This window comes from Cloeon dipterum, chromosome 1, assembly GCF_949628265.1.
Source record: "Cloeon dipterum chromosome 1, ieCloDipt1.1, whole genome shotgun sequence".
Taxonomy (NCBI): Eukaryota; Metazoa; Arthropoda; class Insecta; order Ephemeroptera; family Baetidae; genus Cloeon; species Cloeon dipterum.
Window position 1 is genome coordinate 15,401,853 of NC_088786.1, and position 17,484 is coordinate 15,419,336.

The window sequence follows — 17,484 nt, forward strand, 5'->3', positions numbered from 1 at the left end:
AAATACACTGTTATAGAGTGGGAAGCATTGAAATGAAAATTATCTGAATTACTTGTTTCATCGTTAAGCAAATAAATATAAAATATTACAAATGAACGGTCTATTTCGGTTTCACAATCAATCACAATTCACAATGTTTCCGGTCTTCCCATGTTTTGTCGATGCGCACAACGTTCGCATTTATTGTGTATATGCAGTTGGCTATTTTTGCAACGGGCACAAGCGAGGCACAGTCTCTTCGCCTTGAATAGATTATTTGGACGTTATTGCAGCAGAAAAAGAGATATTTTCTCTTTGCTTTACTTTGTTTGTCTGCCAACAAGCTTTGGAAAATGAGAAGCACTTCAAGTGCTCTTGAAGGAGGCGAATGAACATCACACGGCACCAGTGTTTGACTGTTTTGTCCCCCCATCTAAACCACGTGTGCGCTTCACAAATCGATAAAATACGAAATGATATCGCATACTGAAGTTTTAAGAACCAGATATATAGCAATCCTTTGAAGGAACGTGATGCGGTAAAATTAATATCATACTTATTAACTAAAAATATCCAATGGCAACAGAAAAAGAATAATAAAAAATACAGATAAATTGTGAAGAATATCTGCTTGGCTATATAATTGACATAAGATATATGTATGTATTTAGGTTTTATGAACTGCAAATAAAAGGAGAACTCAAGAGATATATGTCAAAATCAGTAAAGAAAACCTCGATGATTCTTTTTTGTTTCACATATCTATATTTATATTTACGCTGTTTATAAAGAAACCAACATTTTCAAAGATTGGGCACAAAGTGTGTAAAGGTGGAGTGGAACGCGTTAAAAATATTTTTTTAACTCTTATCACCATATTAGATGTATTCCTCTCATGCGCAAAAATATTTTACTAATTAATCGGAACTCATTGTCAGCCCGCAGCCTCCGTTGAGAACATGAAACTATTTTTCCGTCTAGTATTTTTTTCGATTCAAAATTTTCGTTGTTTGAAATTCCTTCAATTGATGGAATTTTCACTGGGGCAATTTCTACAAGAGGGAGGCTGTGTCACAGTGAGAGTGACTAGCGAAGTTACAGGTTTCGGTTTTTGATTAGTGCTTCTCACCATGCACATCGATTACACTGCAGAATCCCTGAAATTCACTAAATGATAATTTATGCTACAAAAAAATCCCTAATATTATCTCCTATGTTATTTTTCATTATAAATATCATAATATGTGATATCCTGTTTTTGGGAAAATTAACTGAATATTGCATTTTAGCAGTATTTGCGTTATTTGTGAACGTGACAACGTGACGCAACAGCTCCATTACGAGTTACGAGACGAGGGTACGCAATGACAAATATTTTTCTCTCCAATCAGTTGTATGTCACATGAGTCTTAAACTTATTTTAAAACATTGCGCCATTTTTATGAAAAATTCGCAAAATTATTATCCACTTTTATAGCTGTAGAAAGTAATACATATCATCACAAAACTATTATCTAGTGATGTTTATTTTAAATATTTTGAAACAATTTTAGCTATAATGTGAGGGAAATAATGGCAAGATACACATAAGAGTTATAATTCATATTGTATCATATTGAATGAATTAAATATTAATCAACTTGCAATTTGTACCAGAAATCTCGATTTGTATTAAGGTCAATTACAGTACACGACGAGTGATAGAAAAATATCGTTGAAATTTACAAAAAAATGTAATATGTGCAGCTTACCTATTTAGTGATTGAGGTTCTGCAGGCACCAAACATTGTTTTTAAGAGATAACAGAATAAAATAAATTAGTATATTTTGGCGATACAAATCGTTTAAGGCTCTCCAGTCGACCCTAACTCGCTGTACTTGCAGATGAACTGGAAACTATTCTGACTGATTTGGCGCCAGTCCCAAGTCTACGTCCCCCTGGCGGTTCCAACGTGAAGTTATCTCCCCGTCGCCTCGACTGGCTGCGTGCTGTGTGCTTCCTCAACCTCAAGAGAGCGGCGAACGGCGAACCAAACAATTACCATTTCATTGCGGGATGGAAAATTGTCGTGACGACACTGACGAAAACTATTCTTCAGACGATTCAGACAAAGTTGCCCCGAAAGATTTCATGCGTTCTTTACCGGACAGCGGCAAAAGGACGAGGGTAAATTTATTGTCATCTTCGGTTTTTATTCAAGTGCAAAATTCCCCGCCACTTATTCCTCGAGAATGAGAATTTTGCACATATCTTTTTCTTGATTTTTGCCTATTGTGAAATGGTCTAAAACGAAGTTCGTTTTGGATGAATTCATGGATATTTCACATACGGTTTACAGCCGTTCTAAAAGGCTTTTCAGTCTTATTAACACTTATCAACTCCATAGCATATAAGCAGTCCTACAATGTTTGGAGCTGTCGATATAAATCTTGCAAACCTTTAACCACATGACGGATTTAAATTGATATACAATACAATTTTAAACATAGCAATTTTTCTCGTTGATTTATTTTGTCGCTCTTGGTTACTCTTGAAAAGCAAGGGACATGCATAAATTCGATTAAATTGTCTCGAGAGTTTTCGCTCTCCCATGGTAATTAAATATATGAAATTGATATTTTTATCGGTGAATATTACAGTCTTTTCCACGATAAACTCACACTTTGTGATTATATTCGGTCGCAAACCTCCCAAAATATTTGTTTCCAACATAATTAGGGTACGACTTCATCATTTGTGCTGCAATATCGTTGAAATAAATCTGAATTGGGTGAATCGTATTTTGAAATGCGTTAAGGACGAATACGTGGTGGCTATTTTTTCGTTCTATGTCCAGTTTTTTGTTGATTTCTCCGTGTAAACTATCGTATGAGAGTGCCAGGAAGATAATTTTACCTTCAATTTCATTCTGAAAGCTCTAATTAATTCACAATTTGTATAAATTAAGGGTATTTTTAATTCATTTTCACAACAGCAGTGCTGCCACCTACCCTATTCCTGTCATATAATGCAATACACGCGATGCAATACAACAAACAGCAAATTTGTGCTCTCTTCTTTAATTTAAAAATGAATTAAAGCAAAGAAAGCGTCATTCAGACCCATTTTCATGGATTAAAAATATCTTTATAACATTTTTAAGCCCGTCCCTGGTCTAACCCTTTCTAAAGGATTTAAGCTTGTGCCTGCTTTAGATGCCTGCTTAGCAAACAAAATAATATAACGCCATAGCTTTTTATCATTTTTTTTCTACAGCAATTATTGCACCTTGCTGAATGAAATTAATGATTTCGATTAAATGAAGGTACGTTGCATAGCTTATTTTGGCGCTAGAAGAGTATTTTTGCGGTAATCATTTTGACGCAACTTAATTTGGGATGAAATAATGAGGTTTGCATTGCAAAGATAATCTGATCTGTAATTTTTATTATGTGTCACAATCAGTGTTGCATTAATCGCTTTAAAGATTAAATAAGAGTGACCAACTTAATAATTATAGAGAATGCCCAATCGTGGTGGCAAAAAATTACTACCCTTTTAAATATCTTAAATTATAATCACTTTTGCAAAACATATTCCTCTCCTCGCCTTTCTAAAACTTGCACATGCCTGAATATTGGACACTATATTTTAGAAAGGTTACTTAGCAATCCCATCATTCGAGATCACCATAAACCATTTTTCCACTCATACTCATCATAATGCTTGTAATCTTTTGTTTGCAGAAGGCTCGTCAAGTTTTTGACCCCTCAGACAACAACATTCCTAAGTCAAAAATGGGAAAGCGATCTTCACATCTGCTTCTACCAGGTCAACATCAATCGCTCGGCCGACCAGCAAAGATGCCACGACATGAGCCTCCCTCTTCACCTGTTAGCTCAACCAAGTCGAGTCCGGAAAAAACCCCGCTGAAGGAGCCATGCCCACCAATGCCCACCTCGCCAGTCTCTACTCCCTCAACTACACCAACTAAATTTGAGCCGTTGGGATGTGTCATCTGCTTGAAGGACACATCAAGCAAATCTCTTAGACTGATCCATTGCAAGATGAAGAACTGCAGCAATCAAGGTATGAAAGTATGACTCCACGCAGGTTGTGGTTAGTTAATTTTGAAATCATTTCAGTCCATCCCCTCTGCCTGAGGAACATGACCGACTTAACAATGGAGGCTCCTATGAAGCATGCTTTGAAGTGGCGTTGCATTCAGTGCAGAAAGTGCACCATCTGCTCCAAGAAAAGGGATCTTAGGATTGTAAGAATTTCAACCGTTAGTGCTTGCACAAAATAATTCTTTGGGCTAGAGTAAGTTTGGGAGCTTAATTTATACATCAAATGAGCCCAAAAAACTTAATGCCAAATCATCTTAAACCTGGCCCAAATTGTCCTAGAAACTGTCATTATTGCCTGTTAATTCTTCACACCTTAGAGAAATGGTTGGTAGACTAATAATATTAGTACATATAACATTGTGCTTTAACATTTAAAGCATTTTTCCATTTTTTTAATGCATCTATTGCATAAATTGTTGGATTATCAAAATGGCTTTTGTCAGCATTCTTATCAAAAATAGATGGTTCAGTCAAGTGTAAGCAGTCATTTTTACAGATTAAATTACTTTTTATTTTTTGATAGCCCCTTAAAACAATAGTATGCTTTGCTCTCGATCTGAAAAGGACATGAATGCACTTTCTTAAGGGAACTAAGATAATTGCAACCCCTGACACTATGATTTTTAAATGATGGGTTAATCTTTTCTTAAAACATATAACCTAGCTGAGAAACTGTTGTAAACCCTTTTATTAACCTTTAAACAGACCAAAACTATTTATCTTTTGTTGAAAAAGCTAAGAAAGTTCCAATCCTTGCGATTCTTTTCTATCTTAAAATTTTGTCTTATTTTATATTTATTTTTGCAATTTCTCCTTGTCTATAATCCTTTGGATTAAAAAATTGAAGGCCCATTTAAACAAATTTTGTATCATACTTCTATGCAATCTGTTTTTTGCTTCTCAGTTTCCCAACGAGTGGATGGTGGTGTGTCATTCGTGCGATGAAACGTTCCACGCTCAGTGCCACTCCCCAGCACTGCTGAAAAAGCCTACTTCAAAGTGGAACTGCTACAGATGCACAGTAGACAAGGCGGTCAGTGCAGGTAGCAAGATTGTCCTGTATCCTGACGCTCCACCTCTCTCCATTGAATTGCCGAAAGGTAAAACAACGCCTAAACAACAAGTCAAATTGGTGACAAGTGTCTCAATTTTGAGATTTTGCAGAAGAGTCTGATCATATCGTGACCATGGAGAACAGTGTGGCTAATCCAGATGAGATTTGTGATGTGGTGGAGTGGACCTCATCTGACCTCTCGACTTACTTCAAAGACAAAGGTTTTGGGGAAGAAGCAAAGATTATAGAAGAACAGGAGGTTGACGGTAAAAGTCTCTTACTTATGTCCCGAATGGATGTCCTCAGAGGACTGAAACTCAAATTAGGCCCCGCCTTGTTAATGTACAACAACCACATTGTGGCCATGAAGGAAATCTACTTTAAAGTTTAATATTTTGGTCATTTACATGTTATCTGTCACTATTTAATTTCCTCAGCTAGACAGTTAATGTCAGATCTAATTCATTAAGTTTTTTCCTGTATGTGAACTGTAAAAATTTCATTCTTTCACTCACAGATTTCAATAAAAAATATTCAATTTGAGATCACAATAATTTATTTCAAAATGTCTTTACAAGCCAACCTAGAGTTATCTAAATTTGTACACTACGAGATCCATGGAAAGTATCATTAGTATGTATATCAGGAAACGGCAGCTCTTTCAGGGAGTTGGAAGTGAACTTTATTGAAAATCACTCTTTACTTTACTTGTGATATGGAGAAGCAGATTTTGTATTATTGTAGCATCAAAGTTATTCTGTAACCGTGTATCTTTTGTTTTTCTTACTAATTGAAAGATTTTACTGTCACAAAGATCAGCATTCTAATTTGGATCTTCTTGATCCACTATCATCTCTGAGGGGAAAAGGCCTTAAGCGGCCAGAAATTAATATTGTATCTAAGAAAGACAACCGTTCCGTAGGTTGTTATCTTGAAACCAATTAAATGAGATGAAGCAGCTTATACATTTCCAAGTGAAATAGCCTGCAAGATAGGATTAGACGAGAGGCTCTTTTTTAGTTGGCAGCTCATCTGCTTCCTCGTCAAGAAGTAAAATTGCCTCCTTTTCCTCCAAAATCGCTGCCATTTTCATAGGCTCATAGCACAGCCAGCCGGCAAGTAGGCCAGTAGCTAACCCAAGAAGCCCAAAGAACCATTTTGGCAGACCGTACTTATTCGACAGGCAGCCGAGAAGGTCTGAGGGTGGCTGCAAGGGTGTTTTGGGGGGTTGCGGCGGTGATGGCTGCTGCACCACGAAAACTGAGTCTTGAGACTCTTGTGAGGAGAAGAGGAGAGCAAACCGGGCTCTTCCGAGCATCGACGACAGTAGCGGCCCCAGGGACGCAAGGTCCCTAGCACTTTCTTGGAGGACTTCTTGTCGCAGACGTTCTTCCGCCCTTGCAGTGTCTCGAGCCATACGTGCACATCCCTGGTGACACGCGTAGCGTTCTTTGGTGTGGCAATAAGCTTCCATGCATGCTGCGGGAAAATAATGCATACTTATAAAATTTTATTTTCAATTTTATGAGCTGGCCTAGTAGTCCAAGAGCTATACCCAATTCTCAAAGCAAGCAGTTTGCGCGCAAAATGAGCAAAGTCGGTATTTCATATACTTTTTCGAAATTTCAAATAATGAACTAATGGCTAAACTCAGCGCGAAAATTAATTCAGGGTGGCCTGCTAATAGTGAAGTAAAAGAGCAGAATTTCACTTTAAGAAATTACCATTTTTACTACAAAGGAAGTTTCATTTAATTGTTGAGAAGTTTAGTGAGCCTGAGTGTTACTTAATTTTTACCTCAAGAATTTCACTATTGGCTGGACCCTTCTTAATTAATTTGCTTGCAAAGTTCAAATTCAAAATTTGATTTTACTGTGGATCAGCAGCGCAACTTTACCCCATACATCCTCGCATCAAGAATACAAAAATTATTTTATATACAGGAAATATCAGACTATTGGTTCAATATTCGGAGAAAATTATTTGGCTGACTTTTTGTTAAGCAATTTTGGTTTTTTTAAAATACATAAATTACCTATAGGTAATATAATTTCCACTATGTCCCTGAGCAACATATCATGTATACAGAAAATTCAGAAATGCCAAAATCGTGCAACAAATAGCTGAAATAAAATTGCTTTTTAGCACTGTGAAGTGCGCGCACTGTGCTGCACAAATGCTGAAACCTGACAATGAGTCCCAATAACACCGCGAACGGATAACATACATATGTGGATTAGGCCGCACAGGGACCCAGCTCACTGAAGAGCCAATTTTTTGTAATAAATGTTCTTATTTGATGAAATCTTTATTAATTATGTCTATGTATGTTGTACACCTTTGGTGTTGAATAAAGATTATCCAACTTTTATTTTTTGTTAAATATATTTTTACTTTAAGCCTTTTTATGTTAAACATTTTGCGCAAATCCCTTGAAAACGTTTGCCACTTTTAAATTTTATTCAAAATTTAAATATATATTTAGGATGTGAAGCTTCGCACACACATTTCGTAAAAAATTGGATCAAGCGCTGCGATTTGGTCGACATGCTTACATGACTGACAAGATTCTTTGGAAGAGTTGAGCGGGTACTGTTGGTGCGGCTGATGCGGCTCTAGTCCTCCAAAGACTGCCTCGATTCCACCAACCCCGTGGGCACTGCTCACCAGTTCAAAGAATCGGCAACCCCGTTGACAAGCATCGCTCAGCTTAGCAACCTGACGTCAATCAAATATATCCTCACGACAAAAAAGTAATGGATTTGAAATTTACCGTGTTCTCGTTAAACTGCTGCAAACATGCCTCGCCACAATTTGCCTCTGCAGGAGCGGCTGCCGGCTCACAGGAAGCAAAAGTGGCCAGCGACGCTAGGCAATGCAGAGAAAATAGCAATACCCCCCAGCAGAACATTATTACGTTGTAATTAAATGCTATCCACCTCAGTTAAAGTAGTTCTCATGTCTGTGCGACTGCTCCTTGTTTTGGTTTTTATCGATCTGGTTGACGGTCTGGTCTGCAGAAGCAGCAACCAGATATAAATTCGATGGCAGGGGATGACTATACGTGATGCCAACATTACAAAATAAGGGGTTGCAGGGAGTTGCAATCACGCAAAGGGGGTAAAAGTTCTTTGAATTAAGATTAATTCATTTAACAACCCGCACCTTTTTCCAGCTCTCTTTTAATTCATTTGATTCAAATATTTTTCTCTTAGTATTTTTAAATTTTTATATTTAGTCGTGGTATTTGTTGGAAATAAATTCGATTATATTGTTTGGTGTTTTTTTTTATTCTTTTTTGATTCCTTATTACATATAGCCATGTTTCTTTATTGAATATCTTATAACAACTAGATGTAATCTTCAACACAATAATTTTACAGCAATTCTCCAACAGCTATTGGACTAGGTCTCAGGGCACCGGGTATGTTGGATTCGCATTCTTTGGGCTCCTGATTCTGCAGCTGCAGCTTCTTCTTCGCAGATGTGCACCACAATGCCTGGCTGACCGCCAGAAGGGGGATGCAACTCATGAGTTTCGCCTGGACTCAGAAAAAAAGAAAAATCAATCACGCAGTTTAAAAAATTAAGCAACTACTGAATATTATAAAATTCTTACAACAAAATTTTGACTCTTCTACTCAATAGTTTTACCTTATTACACTTAAAAGATGCACGAAATAACACCAAGACTGACAGTATTACCTGGAGAGAGATTAGCGATGGCAGCAAGAAGGTCGTAGTTGACAAGGGGATCCGCCTCGCCTTTCTGCTCCCATCCGTAGGGAGGCGACGCTGGGGGTGAGATCAGGAACTGTTTGGTTAGCGCCGGCGGCTGCAGGTGCTGGTCTTCCATGTCGATAGGCGACACTGGCTGTGCAAAATAACAGTTGATAGTACTGCTGCCTATTTTCGCCTGGTGCAACTCAATGCGCGCCCGGGCCGCCGCCGCTGGAGTTTTGAAGTTGACCCTCATCCGACGGAAGCTGCGGAAATACTGGAACGATACCGTCTCACCATACTGGTTGAACAAGTTTTCTATGATTATCTGAAATCATAATCAAAATAGGCTCATTAGCACGCAATTCTTCAAATTTAGCCAGTTTTATTTATAGACTCAGCAAACGTTTACCATTTAATCAGTTAAGCTACATTACTGTTCATGATGCATAATGCGTAATTATTTTATAACCGCGGGTGAAGGATGCCAGCCAACAATATTGTCACATTACTAGATAATTATTTATCAAAGACATAATATGATGCGCATAATGGCAATATTTATTTGACACTAGATATATTGTATGTATACATACATCCCAAGTCAATTATTTTCAAAATGAGTACTCTTAAAATTTCATCACAGGGAAAAATGGCATTATACATATACATATTTTGGTCGTCCCCTTGCCTAGAAGAGTCCAAGTACGCCAAGTACAATAATACTAGCAGGAAATGGGTCATGAGTGGGCGGCCGTCGTTCGACCAACAAACGCCGAATACTTCACCTTCTCTTCGTCACTCTTGAATACGGCTGAATTTAGATTGGTCACGATCAGCGAGTTAGGAAGATCGTCGTCGTGGACAACGTCGTCTAGGCCGCGGATGTCCTCGTCGTCGTGGTGCTCAAAGTTGGGGTGCGCATTTGGCAAACCGTCGGCCGCGTTGATGATGATGTCGGCCTCCATGGCCGATGCCGACTCTTCGCCTGCCATCTCTGGATTGCCGACACACGCTCAAAGTACCATCGGCACCGACCTTAGACGACGACTCTGCACACAGAGACAGTCCGCAGGAGACCCTTTTGTTTATTGACAGCCACGCCCCTCTCTACCAATGACGTCATTGCTTTTTAGTAGTGTCAGTGCGGTGTGCACCAATCAGCGGTCACCTCTGTCAAATCTCTTGCATTCTTTTTGCCGCTGGTCCAGCACCGGTTGCACATGTCTGTGTTTATTTCGACATATTATTCGGCCCGACAATGGCACTATCCATTCGTCTGACAGTCTGCGATTTCTACTTGGCGCCGCCCAAAATCGGACTTGACCCAACCTTTAGCGAGTTCCGCGGCTCAGCTGTCACGCAAGTGCCAGTTTTGCGAATTTTCGGTTCCACTTGTACAGGTGACTCGCAATTTTTTTTCACACTTATCTCCTGATAACAGAAATCTCCGCAGGTTCCAAGGCATGCCTTCACGTGCATGGTGTCTTCCCGTACATGTATATTCCTTATGATGGTGTGGAAAATGCTCAGCAACAGCAATATTTGCTTGCCAATGCATTAGACAAGGCGATCAACATATCATTTGGACAGACGAACTCAACTTCTAAACATGTATTTAAGATTGTCCTTGTCTCGGGAGTGTAAGTACATAATCCTCATTTTTCACTTGGTTTGCGCTCATTTTTCAGCTTGTGTTTGGGAATGCTAAACTTAAAAATAAAAGCTTGATCATCAGAAATAAAAAATTATATATCATATGTGATATATGTATTATAAAATCCTCATGAAAAGTACATTGAGGGTGTGCGATATTATAAAACATTTAAAACGTGTACATAAATTTATGAGGATAACAAAATTTCTGTAAATATGTATCTACCCTTTTTTAGAAAAAAGTAAATAATCTAAAATTTCAAAATCATAATATTGGGATAAACACTTCCAAGAAATGAAATGCATATAAATAAGTGAATTTCATCAAAATTTTTAGACCTTTCTATGGGTACCATGAGAAGGAACACCAGTTTTTCAAAATATACCTCTACAACCCCAACCTGATCAAAAAGGCTGCTGAACTCCTCCATAACGGATCCGTCTTGGGTCGAATGTTCCAACCCCATGAAGCCCACTTGCCATTTACCCTGCAGTTTATGATCGATTACAATCTACAAGGCATGCATATGGTCAACTGCGCCAATCTGCAATACAGAACCAGCCAGGAGTCAAATCCTGATGATCCAGCTGACAGGAACCATTTACTTCAGAATGTAAAAGTGAGCTCTTGTGAAGTTGAAGCTGATGTCGTGGCTGAGGACATTCTGAACCGAATTAACAACAATTCTAGTAAACAGATTCCATTTATCCAAACTGCTGACCTTTTTTTTGTCAATTAGGCCAGGGTGTGGTGAATCCAGGGCTTGCTGCCTTGTGGGAAGATGAGCAGCAGCGTCGAAGGGACCAGGGAAGGGAAACTCAACCAACACCTTTGACAACACAAACACGGAAACCATCTGGACCAAGTGTCAGTGAAGAGTTTCACAGATGCCGACTGTTCGAAAAACTGGCCAATGTGGTTCGATGAAGTAAATCTGTTTTGTTTGTTGTGTCTAAAACAAAGGCGTTTCAGGGGCAAGACAGCATATCCAGCAGTCAAAGCTCTTTTTTCTACCCTGCAGAAGCTCCAGAGGGGTTGATCAACGCATCATTCGTTGAGCAGCACAGCAGCAGGATGAGTGACGCGACTCTAACTCAACATTCCACTGAATTGTCAAATTCACAGCCAAGTGATATACTCAGTGCGTTTCTTACATTTATTTCAGTAAAGATCGGATATCATAAAAAAAATTGTAGTGAACACACTAGATGAAGAACTTTTGGACGTCTTGGATGCCTTAGCAAAATCACAAAAAGAGGATAATGTTGAGGTTGGTGCATTAGAAGAACAGACTGCCCAGGAACTGGGAGGTGCGTTGGTTTCTCTTGGAAAATGTCTGGTGATAATAGATTCAACATTTAAGATGTTGATGATGACGAGGAGGAGTCCAGAGAGATGTCTCAACCGTTCAATTCCACAACGTTTATTGACATTGATTCCTCGGATGATGATGAAAGCAATCAGAGCGTAACGTAATACACATTGTAGAAAAAAGATTCAAAATACATTGTAGATACCTAGTGATATATTCGAAGATTCAACTGAGTTTGAAAATAAGTTGGCTCAACTTGATGGATCAGATGACAACCATAAACCTGATTCTCGCAGAAGAAGACTAGGTGTTAGGAGATGTTTGAGCAGGACCAATGCAAATCCAACACCAGATGATTGGCTGATGCAAGAGATCAATAACGTTCTAGAAAGGCCTCAAGAATTAGATCAATTTCAAGGGCAGTTGCATAATCTAGAGGATCTCATGATCCCAGAAGGCAACCTTGCTATGGAGTTGTTGAATGAGGAAGAGGAGACAAAAGATGTGCCTAATGCAATTGCTCAGCCACAACCAGGATCATCTAAAACGGCAGGAAACAAACAAAAAGATTTAATTGATGAGTCTTTTAACACTGTCCAATCCCAATCTGGACCATCTGAAACAAAAGCAAGTGTGAAAGAACAGCATTTAGGACCGACATCAGAGGAAAAAGAAGGCAAAGAGTAAATTTCAATTCAGATGATTTGACTTAACAAATAAGAAATTATTTTTGTTTCAGGCCCGCTTTTGAAGTCACGGTGTCGAAGAAGACCCTTGGAACCTGCAGGGGTCGGAAAAAGGTGAGCTTCAGTGTTGCTGTTTCTGATGAGCTTGAGGTTGACAGTGAAAGCTTTGTCCTGGATGTCTGCGATCGCAAGCTGAATTTGTGCTTTGATGTCAACTCGCCAACTGCTCTTGAAACGAATGGAAGTGAGAAGCCAAAGGAAAAAATTGAGCTCAAGGAATGCTTTGTTCGATTGGAAAAACTGAAGCTGCCGTTAACTTCTAAGGCTCAGAACGTAGTAATGATGTCTCAAAATGCCAGTGATGAAACTGAGGATGGAGCCCAAGAGAATCATCAGAGTGTAGAAAATAGTGGAGCTGAAACACCTACAATTGTCACAAATGTCAGAGTGTCCCATAGTTTGACAGAAGAAGCGGTAAATGTTATTAAAGAAGAGCACCAGCAATCCATCAATTCAAGTGGAGGTGTTAGGTCCATAACTACACTCTCAAATGATGTAATAGAAGACATGGTATTTATGAGCATAACTTGCAGCTTATATGTTGATAGAAATTACATCCCCCATAGGAGCCGTTACTTATCAGTGATGATGATGATGGTGACATTGTGCTGACTCAAGTTAACAAATCTCTCGAAAAGCTATTACAAAATGGTCCTTCAGAAAAAAATGAGCAGGTTATTCATGAGGCTTCAACTTTGAACCTCAACACCCAAGAATTCACTGAATCCAGTCAACACACCCCAAAGAAAAGAAGACTTTCGCTGTCTCTAACACCTCTGAGTAAAAGAGAACGACGCTTTAAAAGGAGGGATAGAAGAAGAAAGTTGCAATATCAAGGTTTGCAGTAATTAATTTAAATTTAAAATATTTCCTTCATTACCATGAAAAATTTATAGGAATGACCATGAACGAGATTATGCTTATGAATTCACCTCAATCAAAAAACGGTTGCAGCCGAGCTAAAAAGGAACCAGACAAGTACACAAAATCAAGCTCTGATGAATCCCAAGATGTTTCTGGAATGAAAAGTTTCTACAATTTTTCAATCCCTGCAAATAACATTCTCATTGAACCTGCGCAACCTCCACCCAAGAATCTTGAACTCTCCGAATACAGCTTTCAGGCGATCAAATTTCAGCCTCCATTCTACAGCGAGCCTGATGACGGAAATCAGCCACTGTCCTCTGCTCCTTGTCATTTGCCTGATTACACCAGCTACTGGAAAACAACTGAGGATCTTGGTTTTGACAGCAAGGAGAAGAGAACTGTGATCATAGAGCCTCTGCTACCTCCTCCAAAGCCAGAGCAGCTGTTGGCCACTGGTAATGTCAAGGAACCTACGCCTGATTTGTCTGAAATGGACAATCTTCAGCAGGCTAGAGCTGTTGTTCATGTAAGTAGTGTTTCATTTATGAAAATGATACGCTCATTTGATTATTTTTTTACTATTCTTAAAAAAAACTGAGAATATTTATAGTTTTCTTAAAGAAATTTATTGATATCGACTCTTGAATAGTGTCATTCACATTTATTAATTTTTTGATCAGTCTTATGTATGCTGCAATGACTGATTTTTTCATTTTTCCTTAGGTCCAATGTTTTTACCTTACAGATTATGAAATTTTGAGAAAAAAAGACTGGTTAACTTAAAATGAATAATAGCTTAATGAATAAATATACAACAGTTAAATATTCACAGGAAAACCACTTAAACGTGATGCATTTGGAGGTACTGGCTGCCAGTCGTGGTAAATTGAATCCTGACCCTGAAGTAGATCCTGTATGTGCCATGTATTTCCTTGTTCATGGTGATAGAGGAGCTTATAGCAAGATGGGTGTAATAGCTGTGAGGTCAGATACTCATGCAACGGCTAACCTGTTGTCTCCAGAGATGAACAAGAAGTGCCAATATGTGGAAATAGTTCCTGACGAATTTGAGGCCTTATCAAAACTTGTTCATTTAGTGCAAACTGAAAATCCAGACATTCTAATGGGATATGAAGTAAGTTCTAATCATTTTGTAAAAATCTTGTCTGCAATACCAAGAAATGTTATTAACCATGATATTTATTGGTTGGATAAAGATTAGTTTTTTTATTATAATATATTGTGCTCATTTTGGCAGTGCAGATCTTGCAAAAGTCAGTGCCAAATATTTTGTTGTATTTCATTTTTATAAATTTCATTCCAATAATTTATTAATGCTAGTAAATCGAGCGCTTTATATGAACATATCTTTGGTTTAGATTGAGATGCACTCATGGGGCTACGTTGTCCAAAGAGCTGCCAGAATTGGACTGAATCTTCCCAATATTGTGTCGAGGGTACCAAAAACTGAAAGTCTTGAAGCTCGGCATATAGACGTGTCACAAGGAGCCATAGTTGAGTATTCTGACTTAAAAATACCTGGTCGAGTAGTGCTCAACCTGTGGCGACTTCTGAGACACGAGGTTAAATTAACAATTAGTTTGATATTGTTTTTGCTCACACTCAGTTTTAGGTTGCCCTGCAAAACTATTCTTTGGAGAGCGTCTCTTTCCACTTGCTTCGGCAGCGGTTGCCACACCATCCAGAATCTTTACTGATGTCCTGGTGGGCGGAGACCAAACGCTGCTTCCTGGTGTCGACCCACCTGCTCACCAGATTGCTCACATGCCACCGCATTTTGTGCAACCTCGACTTGCTTGGTCGCACCTCTGAGCTGGCCAAGCTCTTTGGCATCCAATTTTCTGAAGTTTTGTCTCGTGGATCTCAATTCCGAGTCGAATCCATGATGCTGCGCCTTGCTAAACCCCGAAACTTTGTCCCTGTTTCTCCTGCTGTCACTCAGAAGGCGATGATGAAGGCGCCGGAATGCATTGCTTTGGTCATGGAGCCGCAGTCTTTGTTCTACGAGGACCCGGTGGCTGTGCTGGACTTCCAATCGCTCTATCCTTCTGTCATTATAGCTCACAACCTGTGTTTTTCCACGTGCCTTGGTCGAGTAGAGTTACTGGGCAAGGACGATCCTTTCGAGTTTGGCTGCACTATTCTCAAGGCAAATATTAAATAATTTAACGTCAATTAAAATGAAATCGCGAATTTGTTGTGAAGAAATAACGCCTTTGACATTTTTAGGTGGATCCAAGGAAACTTAAGAAACTGGAACCATTTGTAAGTCCAAACGGAGTGGCCTTTGTGCCGAAAAGCGTTCGACAAGGAATTCTGCCTGCAATGCTGTCTGAAATATTGGAAACCAGGCTGATGGTGAAGCAATCGCTCAAATTCAACAAGAAAGATGAGACCCTTGCCAAGGTCCTTCACGCCAGACAGCTTGGGCTTAAACTTATTGCCAACGTCACCTATGGCTACACGGCTGCTAACTTCTCTGGTCGCATGCCTTGCATAGAGGTTGGCGACTCGGTGGTCTCTAAAGGCAGAGAAATATTGGAGAGGGCCATCTCCATGGTGAACCAAAACCAGCATGTCTGGGGAGGAGAAGTTGTCTATGGAGACACCGACTCCATGTTTGTGCTGTTTAGAGGGAAAACCAGGCAGGAGGCGTTTGACATTGCGGAGAAAATTGCAGATGCCGTCACAAGAGACAATCCAAGCCCCGTGAAGTTGAAAATGGAAAAGGTTTACCAGCCGTGCATTTTGCAGGTGAGGTTCTGGATTTAATTATTATTCAAAAGTGTTTACCTAAATTTTATCAGACTAAAAAGCGGTACGTGGGCTTCATGTATGAGAGCAAACACCAAGAAGAACCGGTTTATGAAGCCAAGGGAATTGAAACCGTCCGAAGAGATGGATGCCCTGCAGTTTCGAAGGTAATTAAAAGTTATGGAATATCTTCAAAATATAGGCCCTTAAATGTTCAAATGAAAATCTAAAGTTCTACATTCTTGCTATCAATTAAAAATAAGATTTTCGAATAATCCTGTGAGTTCATACTGCCAAAGTGAAAATACGGATACTGTATAATATTTTTTAAATCCCCACTTTTAGCTTCTGGAAAAATGCCTCCGGATTCTCTTCACCACCAAAGACTTGAGCTTAGTGAAGAGTTACGCAATTGACTATTTCCAGCAAGTGCTTCTTGGCACAGTTTCCCTGCAAGACTTCATTTTTGCCAAAGAATTCCGCGGCCTCTCAGGGTACCGGCCTGGAGCGTGTGTGCCCGCCCTTGAACTGGCTCGGCAGTGGGTCCGTGTGGACCGGCGAGCCGAGCCGCGCCGTAGCGAACGTGTCCCGTATGTGATCATTGCAGGGGCACCTGGACTGCCGCTGATCCGACTTGTCCGCAGCCCACACCAGCTGCTCGACGATCCGGCGCTCAGACTAAACGCTGAGTACTACCTGACAAGGGCTCTGGTGCCTCCGTTGGCACGATGCTTCAACCTGCTTGCGGTAGATGTGTCCGGCTGGCTGGCGGACATGCCGCGGAGAACTGTGGTTGGTCTTACAGGGAAAGGCTCAATTGCTCACTTCTTTGGAAGCTTAGAGTGTCCGATCTGCAGGAGTCAAACGCGGGCCGGCCTCTGTCAGGATTGCAAGATGCAGCCGCAGATGGCGGCTGTCTGCTTAGGAGAACTGGTGAGAGCGAGTGAAAGAGCTCGACAGGCAGTGGACGACCTCTGCGGCTCATGCTGCGGGAGGAGATTCGACCTTGAGTGTGATAGCCTTGCGTGTCCCGTCATGTACCGCAGGAGGAGGGATATTGCTGATGATGGAGTGTTCAAACTCAAGCAGTGCCTCCAAGATTTGAGTTTTTGATTCATTTTAAACCAAGACAATGAACTATTGTGCTTTTAACAGAAAACATTTATGAGCCTGATAATTGTGCGGTGCTTTCAATAAAGCTGATTTGTAACCTTTTAAAATACTGCGTTTTACTTTTAAATGTGTAATAATGTAGCAATGAAAC

At 39.7% G+C, this 17,484-nt stretch overlaps 4 protein-coding genes across 6 annotated transcripts; 2 read left to right on the forward strand and 2 right to left on the reverse strand.

Moving 5' to 3' along the window:
• The first annotated feature begins 1,935 nt into the window (after nucleotides 1-1,935).
• LOC135938434 (histone acetyltransferase KAT6A-like) lies at nucleotides 1,936-5,686 on the forward strand. 2 transcript variants are annotated; one of them, XM_065482071.1, is made up of 5 exons: nucleotides 1,936-2,146; nucleotides 3,706-4,048; nucleotides 4,105-4,232; nucleotides 4,994-5,189; nucleotides 5,245-5,686. In XM_065482071.1, exons 1-5 carry the CDS (start codon nucleotides 2,036-2,038, stop codon nucleotides 5,532-5,534), a joined length of 1,068 nt encoding a protein of 355 aa, XP_065338143.1. In that variant the 5' UTR covers nucleotides 1,936-2,035; the 3' UTR covers nucleotides 5,535-5,686. The 2 variants fall into 2 exon arrangements, with proteins under 2 accessions (XP_065338143.1, XP_065338151.1); XM_065482079.1 differs by having other exon boundaries at nucleotides 1,939-2,146; nucleotides 5,254-5,686.
• Nucleotides 5,682-8,176, reverse strand: LOC135938448 (uncharacterized). The gene is made up of 3 exons (XM_065482091.1): nucleotides 7,917-8,176; nucleotides 7,699-7,861; nucleotides 5,682-6,622 (listed from the first exon to the last, which is right to left on the reverse strand). Exons 1-3 carry the CDS (start codon nucleotides 8,052-8,054, stop codon nucleotides 6,141-6,143), a joined length of 783 nt encoding a protein of 260 aa, XP_065338163.1. The 5' UTR covers nucleotides 8,055-8,176; the 3' UTR covers nucleotides 5,682-6,140.
• Nucleotides 8,177-8,409: 233 nt separating this feature from the next.
• sra (RRM_RCAN_like domain containing protein Sra) lies at nucleotides 8,410-9,970 on the reverse strand. The gene is made up of 3 exons (XM_065475690.1): nucleotides 9,652-9,970; nucleotides 8,849-9,191; nucleotides 8,410-8,685 (listed from the first exon to the last, which is right to left on the reverse strand). The coding sequence occupies exons 1-3, from the start codon at nucleotides 9,856-9,858 to the stop codon at nucleotides 8,549-8,551; spliced, it is 687 nt and encodes a 228-aa protein (XP_065331762.1). The 5' UTR covers nucleotides 9,859-9,970; the 3' UTR covers nucleotides 8,410-8,548.
• Nucleotides 9,971-10,005: 35 nt separating this feature from the next.
• DNApol-zeta (DNA polymerase zeta catalytic subunit) lies at nucleotides 10,006-17,440 on the forward strand. 2 transcript variants are annotated; one of them, XM_065475687.1, is made up of 17 exons: nucleotides 10,006-10,266; nucleotides 10,320-10,506; nucleotides 10,857-11,209; nucleotides 11,260-11,438; nucleotides 11,493-11,661; nucleotides 11,717-11,830; nucleotides 11,884-11,992; nucleotides 12,042-12,515; nucleotides 12,572-13,088; nucleotides 13,145-13,415; nucleotides 13,475-13,971; nucleotides 14,278-14,580; nucleotides 14,825-15,028; nucleotides 15,079-15,615; nucleotides 15,696-16,220; nucleotides 16,274-16,387; nucleotides 16,566-17,440. In XM_065475687.1, exons 1-17 carry the CDS (start codon nucleotides 10,125-10,127, stop codon nucleotides 17,331-17,333), a joined length of 5,463 nt encoding a protein of 1,820 aa, XP_065331759.1. In that variant the 5' UTR covers nucleotides 10,006-10,124; the 3' UTR covers nucleotides 17,334-17,440. The 2 variants fall into 2 exon arrangements, with proteins under 2 accessions (XP_065331759.1, XP_065331760.1); XM_065475688.1 differs by having other exon boundaries at nucleotides 11,260-11,435.
• The last annotated feature ends 44 nt before the right edge of the window (nucleotides 17,441-17,484 follow it).